The 12,300-nt window shown below is 42.2% G+C and overlaps 1 protein-coding gene across 13 annotated transcripts in view; it reads right to left on the bottom strand.

Annotated features, from left to right (window-relative positions):
• Positions 1-12,300, bottom strand: part of PARD3 (par-3 family cell polarity regulator) — a 638,153-nt gene that overhangs the window by 519,058 nt on the left and 106,795 nt on the right. For all 13 annotated transcript variants that reach the window (XM_082648190.1, XM_082648201.1, XM_082648198.1 and 10 more), the window contains exon 2: positions 10,468-10,569. In XM_082648190.1, coding sequence (XP_082504316.1) covers positions 10,468-10,569 — 102 coding nt within the window. The remainder of the gene's footprint in view (positions 1-10,467; positions 10,570-12,300) is intronic.

Below are 12,300 nucleotides of genomic sequence, written 5' to 3'. Positions count from 1 at the left end.
CACTGCACCACTAGGGAAGCCCTGATGCTGTTATTTAAAATAATAATAATAATGTGACTGCAGCTAGGTTTCAGTCTCAAGTTCCTAGTACTGAGAAATCTCTGCTGACACTACACACTACTGTTAATAACAAAATGCCTGAGGACAGTCACCATTTGACTGTCCCCTTAAAAAGAAGTGTTGCTTAATATTTTGTAAGAAATTAAGCAATCTATTAGGCATTCCAGTGCAGGGACTTATCAGAATTCTGAAATACAGGACACAGATTCTAGGATTCCCCCATTCCAGGTGAGTTTCTGACTTTATACTACGTACCTTTATTATATTAAATAAGCTCTCTCCCAGGTGGCAGTCAGGTGCTTGCCATCTAAGATCAAATGTTTACAGCACTCACAAATTTCTCAAGGCTTTCTGAGTGGGATTTTCTGTGCGTGTCTTAGAAATAATACTACCACTGCCTCATGTCTGAGGAGTCATCTCCCTGAGCTGTCTCTTTATAGCCTTTTATACTCAGTTGTTTTCCTCAAAATCTAAATTTCACGTTACTCTCATTCAAATGTTTTGACTCAGAAGAACTTGAGTTCCTTTTCCACATTTTAATACTAATTTCCTAATTAAAATGTTATTAGGATTTTCCATCACAGTGAAGGCAAGTATTAAGCTGAGGTGTGCACCCTTGGAGGAACCAATAAAGACCGGTTAGAATGACTAGGTTAGAATGATTGCGAATTTTTGCCACGTGGAAACGCTATTTGTCACGTGCCTTTAAATACCATCTATTCTATATAGCTGTCATTTCCAAATTCATACCTACAACTCCGATCTTTCCCTTGAGCTTCAGAACTATAAGTCCAATGACCTACTTAACATCTCTGCTTGGATGTCTCAAAGGCATTGCAAAATCAGTTAAATGTCTCAATAGGAAAGAGACTTGACTGTCTCCAACCCTGATATCTTGCATTTAAATGAAATGGACATCCAAAGTACCCCCCACCTAGCTCCAGTTAAGACTCTCACTCTACTTTCTTTGCCCTCATTGCTCACATCTACAATGCATTCTTCCCAAAGCAACCTTCTAAGATACACCTCTAATTCTATCACTTCTCAGTTTGACAGTTTAAGGGCTTTTTATTACATTTAGGAGCAAATCTCAAATTGCTTAATAAAGTCCTTAATACCCCCCTTCCTCTTCCAACCCCACCATTTCCCCTCTCCCAGCTGCCTGCTGCATCCATGCCACACTCATTCGCTTAAGATCCAGGACCCTTTTTTCCATGTCAGGTTGCTGTACATGCTGCGCCCTCTGCCTCCAGCTGTTCCCAGATCTGGCTCCTTCTCGGCCACTGAAATCAGCCCTCCTGTCTCCTCTTGAGAGCTGTCCTTGCCCAGACTCACTGCCTTTGGAGTCTCTTTTCCTCACTGCAAGGAGAGCTCTGTGAGATAAGAAGACACCCACCCACACACACGATATTCCTTCAGCACCTCCAGCTGTTTCTCCAGTATATTAGAGACTGAAAAGCGTTTGTTGAATGAATGTCAGAAAGATGAAATGAATGAAGGAATGAGTGAATCTGTAAGATCTGCTTAACCTTTGCTCAAACAGATGCTGTAATTTTAGTCTGATACATGAACATGAGGCATCCATAACTGTGATAATAATCAATAATTGTGATACAATTATACATGGCACTAACCTCCCGGCATTTTAACAAACACTCATAAAGAAGATTACATATAAGTAATCTAACAAAATTAAAGACAGTCGTTAAAATCAATATATTTTTACTAGCTAAACTAGCCTCCTTCTCCAACCTCAACCAACGATAAAAATGTTTGTTATCTGGGACCAGTCAATCGCCCAAAGAAGCGAAAGAGATCTGCAGATTCAGGAAGTATATTTGGTTCTCCCTCTTCTCAAACCAAGGACACTACCATCTATCCAACTCTCAGGGCTGATACAAAGTTACAGACATATCCTGCTACAGTGTATAGCACATGAGGCTTCAGTTTTATTAGTTGACTTATTTTGGAATTATAAGAGGATCAAAGGGTCCAGGCTCTTCCTATTTTCCTCCTCTTTTACTATACAATCCAGGAGGAAAAAAAATCTGCTACTTTCTACATGATTATACATGAATAACTGTATGAATGAATGAATGGGATGATCTTGTTTATCATTTATAATTACTTCTCCAATTATTCAGAAAATATTAATGAGGAAGAAACCAACAGTCATCTACCTTCCTCCTTCTTTTCCTTTCTGTGATGATAACAGTTTATTATATACATGAAAAGTTGAACTGTACACATTTCACTCTAGATAGGAGAGAAAAGAAAACCTAGGCTAAACATTTTAAAAGTTGCAAGTTATTATAAAACAAACAGCTTTTCACAGCATTTACTCCGGAGCACTTGTTTTGAGATGTGCTGTTTTTCTGGAGAATTGTCAGTGTTGGCCAAGTAATATTTTAAAACTGTAAACAAGGCCCTCCTTCCCCCTGCCCCCCAATTTTAACTGAGATATAACATTGTGTACGTTTAAGGTGTACAAAGTGTTGATTTGATGCACTTATTACACTGCAAAATGATTACAACCTTAGTATTAGCTAACATCTGTATCATGTCACATAATTACCATACCTTTTCTGTGGTGAGGACATTGAAAATCTACTCTCTTAGCAACTTTAAAGCATGGAATACAGTATTACTAACTCTAATCACTATGCTGTTCATTACCTCCCCAGAACTTATTCATCTTAAATGTGCACCCTTCAACCAACATCACCCCTTTCCTCCCACGTTTCGGCCCCTGGTAACCACCATCATTATAATCTCTGTTTCTACGGGTTTGGCCTTTTTAGATTTCACATATAAATGAGATGATACAATACATATTTCTTTTTCTCTGGCTTATTTCACTTAGCATAAATTCCCTAAGGTCCATCTATGTTGTCACAAATGACAGGATTTTGGTCTTCCTTATGGCTGAATAATAGTCCTCTGTGTGTGTGTGTGTGTGTGTGTGCGTGTGCGTGTGCGTGTGCGTGTGCGTGTGTGTGTGTGTCTTTATCCATTCATCCGTGGATGGACGCTTGGGTTGTTTCCATATCTTGGCAATTGTGACTAATACTTCAATGAACAAGGGAGAGCAGATATTTTTTCAAGACAATGTTTTCATTTTCTTTAGCTAAATACTCAGAGGAGGAATTGCTGGATCCTCTGGTAGTTTTAGTTTTGATTTTTTTGAAAAACTTAGATACTGTTTTTCATAGTGGCTGCACCAATTTACATTTCCACCAACAGTGCACAAGGCCTCCCTTTCCTCCGCATCCCCGCCAACACTTGTCGTCTCCTGTCTTCTGCTAACAGCCATTCTAACAGGTGTGAGGCGATACTGTGGGTTTGAGTTGTGTTTCCCTGATAGTACCTGTTGGTCATTTTCTATGTCTTCTTTGGAAAAACGTCTATTCAGTTCCTCAGTCCATTATTTGATCTGATTGGTTTTCTGAGTTCTTTACCTATTTCGGACATTACCCCTTATCACATATATGGTTTCCAAATATTTTCTCCCATTCTGTAGGCTGCCTTTTCCTATTATTGGTAGTTTCCTTTGCTGAGCAGAAGCTTTTTAATTTGATGCATTCCCACTTGTTTAGTTTTGCTTTTGTTGCCTTTGCTTTTGATTCCAAGACTTTTGGTTTGGTTTGTTTTGGTTTTTAATGATACAGTCCTTGTTGGCTCCTAAATACTAAAAATCAAAACTGGGATCTTTGCTTCTTTTCAGAAAAGAATATACATACTGATAGCATACTAGGAATCCTCAAATTCTAAAGATACAGAAAATAACATATTTCTTCCCTCAACTGTTACTGAGCACCTATTACGTAGCAAGCTCTCTTCAAAGTGATAGGGATATAAAATAAGTAAATGAAAATGAATGTCTACAGAAATTCATTTTATAAAACAAATACCTACGAGAGCCTGGCTTATATGTTTGTTTTTAATCCATTAGAAACTGGTATTTAAAGAATGACTAGTTCACCTAATTCAATGAATGGTGGTAGCAATGGTGACCAACGATGATGACGGTTATTACCATTTCCTGGGGTCCTATTTTTGCCAAGCACAATGCTGAAACTTTAACACAAATTCTCAGGCTTAAACTTAATATGACCTTGTAAGGTGGGTACAATCATTAACCTCCCTTTAGGGATGTGAAAACTGAGGTTAGAGAGATGAAATACTTTGCTCATAAAGTAAAGAAGTCATGGGGCCAGTATTCAGACACAGGCAGTGTGGCTTCCTGCCCCCGACCCCCCACAGAAGATGCGCCTTGCTGACGGAGCAACAGAAAAGCAACGTGCAGCAGACCAGGGAACCAAGCCCTGGCCTACAGGTAACATGGTAACTGTCCCCCACTCCTCCTGACTCACCGGGCAGCTCCAGCCAAGCGAAGTCCTCACTGCCTCCCTCAGGAAGGCTGACAAGCCAAGACTCTACAGAGAGTCCCCGCCTCCAGAGCTCCTACTGCTTCCAAGGGGCCGTGCAGGGCCCGGGCCCCCTTTTCTGTTCCCTTGCACTAACACCCATCACCCATCACCACCTGTGCTACACCTGGCCCTGTGCTCCCCGACCCACCCACCCACAAATTGACGAGCTGGGGGTGAACCGGTACTCGTGAAATACATGTTGGGAAATAATCCTTTGAGTTAATTAATTAGCCATTTAATGCTCTACTTGGCACTTAATTTAAATATTTTCTTCTTTAGAACCTAACTCAAAGAAATCCATTTAGGAGGAAATTAATCAAGGCATCTAGTTAAACGAAGTCTGTTTATACAAATTATTTCAATTCCAAGTTAGCAAACTCTTTAAATCATTCCTTCCCTATGCCAATTCATACTAAAGTTAAAAAAAAAAAAGATGTTTATATTCTAACCTCAATTTAGAACTGCCTAATGCTCTCTTCATATTGGAATTAGGCAGAAGGAGAATTATGGAGAAATTAAAAAACAGAAGGTAACAAAATCCCCAGTTTTTCACCTACTCCACCCTCAGAGATAACTATTTCAGTCGGTCCCTTAAACCCTTTCCAATGTACATAATTGTTTGCACTAAAATTAGACCATATTTTGAATGTTGTTTTAATCTGATTTTTTAACAAATTTATATCAGATTCACACATTTGTCTGCGCTTCTGTTCCAAATATCCAACTGACACCTCCAAGGCACCCCAGCTGACTAAAATCAGGACTAAAACCTGATCTCCCCACTGGGTCCCAAGTCACCCCCCCAGCACGCACTCCCCACCTTGGGGAATAACCTCGCCGTCACATTTACCTATTAAGCCACCTCAGATCTACTACTCCCCACCTCTCCACCTTCTCCTTCATATCCGTCTCCCACCTCCCCCAAAACCCACACACTGGCCCCCCTGGGTCCACTCTGCCTCCTGCCCATTCATTTCTGACACACTCAGCTGGGGATATTTCTCACATGTAAATCTGATCACCTAACACCCCCTCATTCTCACCTGGCTGTCCTTCAGATTCCAGCTGGGTCGCATTTTTTTTTAAGGCAAGTCTTGCTTCACGCTGAGCTTTGGCACATCTTTCACAGGACCGTTCCTTTTCCTCAGAATCATTATCTATCAGAAACTCTGACTCTCACAATAGATCATAAGCCCCAGTAGAGCAGGAAACATGGCTACTTTCGTTCAACAACGTATCACAGCACTAAGCACAATGCCTGGCACACAATAGGTGCTCAGCAAACAGGTTACATTAATTAAAAATACTGAAAGAAAAAAAAAGACTAAAAGTCTTTTTTTCAAAGAAAATTATTATATGTGCTATCTTTTAAATTATTATTATTATTCGGGCGCCCTGGTTTGAAAACATTCTCTACCTAACCTTTATCCAGCAGGGGGAGGGGCACTCAGCTTTGGTTCAACATTGCAGCTTTGATTTGTCTATTCCATAAATGCCTCTGTGCTAGCTTTCACGGACATGGAGAAATCGCTGCTTGCCCACAATCCTAATACATTTTAAAAGTTTCTTTTTCTCCACATTCTTCTACGCGAGCACACTGGCCAGACTGTCCCCCAGAGAATCCTGGCTCCTTTCCAACAAGCAGCAATCAACAGTCTCCACAACAACCCTTCACGGTGCCTGGACCCCACTCTAAACACACAAACCCTTCAAAGAATTTACATTGCTATCCCATCCAACCCTTCGTACAAAAAGCAAGACACCGATAGTGGAAGATTATTTCCCAAGGTCATCCCCAAAACAGAACACACATGACATCATTCTAGGTCAAAACAAAATGACATCCGGTGTGACAGAGGAAATGCTTGACGCCACATCTTAAATCACCTTCAGCACCAAAGACGTAAAAGAGAAGACAATGGTGTGAGTGAGAAAAAGACACTCTTCTTGCTGACCCCCCCCCACCCCCGGCCAAAAGCACCCTTCCCCACCCCCACCCCCCGCCGACTCTAAGTGCTGGTCACTTCCCCCTGAAACCTGTTTCCACCCAAGGTCAGACTGGAGGGAGAAGTGAGTGAATGCCCAGGATTTTTACTCTGTCGTCTATGTACTAAGTTTACTGTAGTTCACAGAGGGAATGACGGGAGGGACAGAGAACTGAGAGAGGCTCACCGATAGTAAATTATAGATAATGAAGAGCAAACCAGGAAGAAATTCAGAAAGAACGCAGCGCAGCACTCAGGAAGGCTCGCATTACGGCTGTTGTAAACGGTGCTGGGGATGGCGTGAAATCCACTTCAGCTTTTCACAATTTGGCGGAATGTCAATGAGAAGACTGAGAATCAGATCCTAAGAGTAAACAGAGCAGCATGACAACCCCGCCTGGGAGCAGCAATGTCCAGAAGGGACGAACAAACAGGGCACGTCTTCATGCCCGAAGTAGACCTAGGATATTCCATGTCTCAGAAAATCAAACCTACTCCAAGAACACAAGACGACCCACACTCACACCATTTTGAATACGTCTGGGTAAACCCTGGAATTGGAATCGTATAGGCACTAAATGAAAAATTCCTCAGTGCTGTGCGTTGAACTCTAATGACTAAAGGATAATGAGCAAAATTACAGCTAAACAGATACTTCAATTTTCTTCCGTGATCATTTGAATTACTGCCTCTTAATCCTCATTCCCCTGTATTAAAAAATATTTTTTCATAATTTTACAAATTCAGTGACCAGGTACAAAATCTGTATTCTCTGAGAGAGTTTTCCCCATTACAGAGACTGACAGGAAGGCAGGGCCACTGAAGCCTTGTTTTCACAGTTTGTGAGCAGAAATAGCACCCTGGGGTGGGGTGGGGAATAAAATTCAGGTGCCCAGAGGGGTGTCCTAAAACAGGACATGTTTTTAGAGAGGAATTTTATTGTTTAGGAGAATGTTTTTCTAACCTAAAACCAAAACAGGTGTCAAGATCCTTAGCTAGAGAAACTGCCAAGAAAAGCTGAAAACACTCCGGGGAGATTAAATCAGGATCAGATTTCAGAGCCACGGAAAAGAGCCACACAACTCACTACACACAGTCCCTCACTCTGAATAATGCATCCAACAACACCGGTGCGTTTGGGTGCTGGCATTCCGGATTCCTTATGTTTTCACAGTTACAACTTAACATGGGTCCTTTAAGATGCTCCTTTAAAAATTTAAATTAAGTGTACGCGTACACATATTTAAATATTTCTGAACAAATAAAACAACGAGTTAAAAACTACTCTAGTCAGCAGTACCTTATACTCTCTACCGTTTTTCTATGTGAAAACTGAATTTAATCTACATGATGTAAAATTGTCTGAAAACTTATTTCACTTACTAATATTTAAAACCTTTTTCTCAGGTTAAAAGGTTTTTTTAACCTACATAGGATACATAATAAGAGATTCCAGAAAATGTAGATTTATCATCAAATTCACATAAGAATATAAAATCTAAAACACGGTTGGTTTACCCTATGATTTCAATATGCAGCCGTTTCAGATTACACAGTTTCCTTTATCTTTGGTTTTTAGGTGCGATCTAATGGTTGTGCTGAAAGAAGAGTGTATTATTTTCAGTTGCTGAGTAACAAATTGCCCCCAAATTTAAACAAGAACATCAAACCCCTTAACCTGTTGACCTTTATATATCCAACGGCTGCAGAGTCCACGTTATTTTCAAGTACACATGAAATGCCCACCAAAAAGGCCATAAAATAAGTTTTAAAGTTCGTTTTAAAATCCTATGGCTGAACATCTACATCTCAATACTCTACCTACTCAAAATGTGAACTGCGTTTGGAGTGTGAACACTGATGGGGGTGCAGGGAGGAGTGTTACTTGTGCTCCATGAACCTGCCCGGAGCTAATACCACGTGGGCTGAAGAATAAAGTAGGATGGCGCCAACTGGGGGAAAACCACACTTGTGTTCGATCAGAAAGGAAACAGGTTTCATTATCTTGTAATAACCTGTAACGGAAAAGAATCTGAAAAAGAATACATGTATATGTATATAACGGAATCACTTTGCTGTATACCTGAGTCCAACGTACGTTGTAAATCAACTACACTTCAATTGAAAGAAAGAAAGGAAGGAAGGAAACAGGAATGCTCACCACTGCTGCTGGGTGCAGAAGACACACTCAGGACCACTCAGCTTCCTCCACAGAAATCCAAGAGTCCAAAACAGGACGAATGAAAGAGCACATAAATCCCTAAAAGAAAATACTGTGCAGCTATGTCGGCATAGCTATGGTTAATGGATGTGGAAATGTATTTATAATCAACTCCAAAAAAGCAGGCTACTACTCAATCCTTTTTATTTAAGAGGAAAAAAGTGTGTGTCTGACTCTGAAGGAAAAAAGCGTCAGGATGCAAAGCCCACACAAATAACGGCGGTGATGAGCTTTAAGCAGCAAGGGGGTCACGGGTGACTATTTCCTTCTTTGTATGTTTCTTTTTCCTCATAAGAAGCTGTATTATTTTATAGAAGAAAAACAACCAAAAAAAGAAAAAGCAAAGGAAGAGGAAGGGAGAAGAGAAAATATTAAAAGATCAATACAACACACTAGCTCATCTCTCTCCAGCATTACGGCTGGGAAAGGGCAACCTGTTTAAACTCTTCATAAATTTCTGTAGTTTAAGCTCTGGAGCTGAGCTGCACAATAAGATGACTATAATTTAAGTCTCTAGAGGATGCTCTTCATGTGGATTGCAGGAAAAGGATTTGAGAGCCACCTATTCCTGGCTCACAGAAGAGCCTGACAAGGAGAACTGACCCCAGGAGAAACAGCAGCAAATCACAGACAGGCAGGAAAGTTCTGCATTTTTGACACCACGTGCTCCCAGCCCACGGTAGCTGCAGGGAACAAACTCCACTACGGAAGAGGCTAGTGAATCAAACATCCGAGACGTTACACAATACCTGGTACCCTGGAATTTTTCCTTTTCCTTAAGATTTCGAGAAAACACGTAAGACATCGGCCGGTTCTGAGCCAGGCACTACACCGTCAGGAACGTAGGCGTGAATAAGCACAGCAGCCGCGCTCGCCCAGCCCACAGCTCCGGACGCAAGGGGCCAGCGTCTGGAGAGCTCCCGGGAGGAAGAGGAGTGGGCACTGGGCGATTTACCTTCCTCCACCCCATGCAGTCACCTCGCGGTTTAGCCCACCCTGCGCTATCACAGGCCGCGAGGAACAGGTGAGGATGTGGCCGCCAGCCCTCCCGGCATCTCACAGCGGGTCGGATACGAGGGGGTGTGGCCACGGCCTGCTCAAGTTGGATTCTAGCAATCAAGAATCCACTGACTCTTGTGCCAGAGCCCAACATCCTGCCACAGATTCCTAACACGTTCTGAGTCACTCCTCTGCCTCGTTCCCTCAAGGAGGACAGATAGGAGGGTGGATACAGGCCAGTGGTGCCTCCGTCACAGCCAACAGTGAAGATGCTGCTGCAGTGTGACAGCACTCGAAGAGGAGCCACGGAGGAAAGGGCGGCTTCCTGAAAGCCAAGCCCACCAGGAGGATGCTGGGATGCAGCCGGGCCACGCCAGCTGCTGGGATGGGCCGCCACTGGGATCAGAACAGAGACCTTGTATGTCGCATGTGGAAACAGTGAGCATAATGACAGGCCTGAGTTGTCGGGAAAGATGTTACATTTGGTTAAAATAAGGGGGGGATGGCATGGAAACCTCTTAAAGATATTTCCACTTAAAATGCTGCAATTTTAAAAGTTCAAAACCTAGGATTATGTCCCAGCTATCAAGAAAATCATTATACCCTGGGAAGATGCATGATACTTATCATAAAACAAACATACCAGTATGAGTGGCCCAAATGTCCTTTAAAATACATGTGTCTGAAACAGGAAGGAAAGTGTTCCCCCCACCCATGCCCTCCCCCGCCTTCACAGAAGGCACTCAGAGCCGCTTTCCTGACTTGAACTCACTCTGTCTTTATCATCCGCCACATCACAGAGGATGTCGTCGAGATCGAGAATTCCTCCATCTCCATGCTCCAGTCGATGCACCTGTATCCAGTAGTTTGGATCCTGTATGAAAGAATAGACAGCAAGTTAGCATCACCAAAAGGGAACACAACAATTTACATGGGGATAACCTCCTGCCATGAAAAGGAATCGACCTCATCAAGAACATCCCAACTGACTGAAAAGTCAAGCGGCTGCCTATCTCTGGTTGAGTCAATTTTCTATTTTTTATGATGGAGTCACTCCTGCATGCACGTCCCTTTGGCTCAGACGCCAATACACTATTGTAATAGGAACTGCAGAAACGAGCAAAACTCACTGCACACGGAATATTAATTCCTCTGAAGTATGCTGGGTTTCCCATGGTCCGATATGAAATACTTATTAATCCTCCCAATCCAATTTACTGAGATATTCTAATAAGCAAGCAACGTATACTGTGTGCCTGAAAAGCTCATGCCACAGCTTATCTGAAGAAAAGGAGGTTGCCTGCCTCGGTGGCTCAAAGTAACCCCTACAAACAGGTCTAAATATACGGACACAGAAGAACGTTAAGACCACAAGTGAACGAAGCAAGCTCAGAACAGCATGTGTGCTTGAGTCTGTTTCTGTAAAGACAAAGTTACATACACTTGTACGTGCGCATACAGCAATGTCTCCAAAGATGCACATCAAAATTTGCAACGTTTATCCCTGGGGGTGGGACTGGGGGAGAAGGAAGAAAAAGGACTTCATTTTAAGTGTTACACACTTCTACCTGGGGTGTGTGGGTGTGTGTGCACGTTCATGCATGTGCACACACATATATACACACACATACATATACACACAATGTAACAAAATCAAGCTCTAAAGTTATGTGAAGAGAGAACATAGTTGTTCTTAAACTTCTATAATCATTCTCTTGTGTACTTAAATGAAAATATACTAAACTATACCTTTTGCCGTTAGCTACTAAATCATCCACAGCACAGAATTACTAATAAAAAGTTCAATTCAAGGTAACAACTCCATCTTCCCAGCCTAACCAGTGATGTTTGGTACAGTTTTTTCTTAAAGGAAAGTCTGGGATGGAGGAGGCACAAGATTAATGAGAGTTAAAGTACAGATTCTGGATCCTACTCAGATCTACTGACTCTGACCTTCCACGGGTGGGGTCAGGCGATCCATACCCTTGAAGTCCTCCAAGGGCATCTTTAAGACAGCCATGACTAAGAATCACAAAAAATGGAACACATAAAAAATGCAGAATTATCAATCCCTGTCATTTCTAACCAGCACAGAAGGCAGTCCAGACCCTAATTCTCAAAGTTATTAAACATTATCATAAACACTACTATGCCAATAACCCAGAGTTCCTCTGTACCCTCATCTGTCTAGATTTCTTTAATAGATTCAGTGCTGAAATCAACTGTTCATCCAGAGCACGGAGAGTAAGCTTGTAGAAAACACGCACACTACGCACACGCACACCACGCACCACGCACACACCACACACATCACACACCACACACACCACACACACCACACACACACACCACACACACCACACACACACATCACACACCACACACACACCACACACACACCACACACACCACACACACACATCACACACCACACACATCACGCACACACCACCACACACCACACACACACATATCACACACCACACACATACCACCACACACCACACACACACATCACACACCACACAACACACACACCACACACACCACACACACACATCACACACCACACACACCACACACACCACACACACACCACACACAC

This window comes from Grampus griseus (assembly GCF_964374135.1).
Source record: "Grampus griseus genome assembly, chromosome: 2".
NCBI lineage: Eukaryota > Metazoa > Chordata > Mammalia > Artiodactyla > Delphinidae > Grampus > Grampus griseus.
Note: the sequence above shows the minus strand (reverse complement) of the source record. Positions and strands in the feature narration are given on the sequence as shown.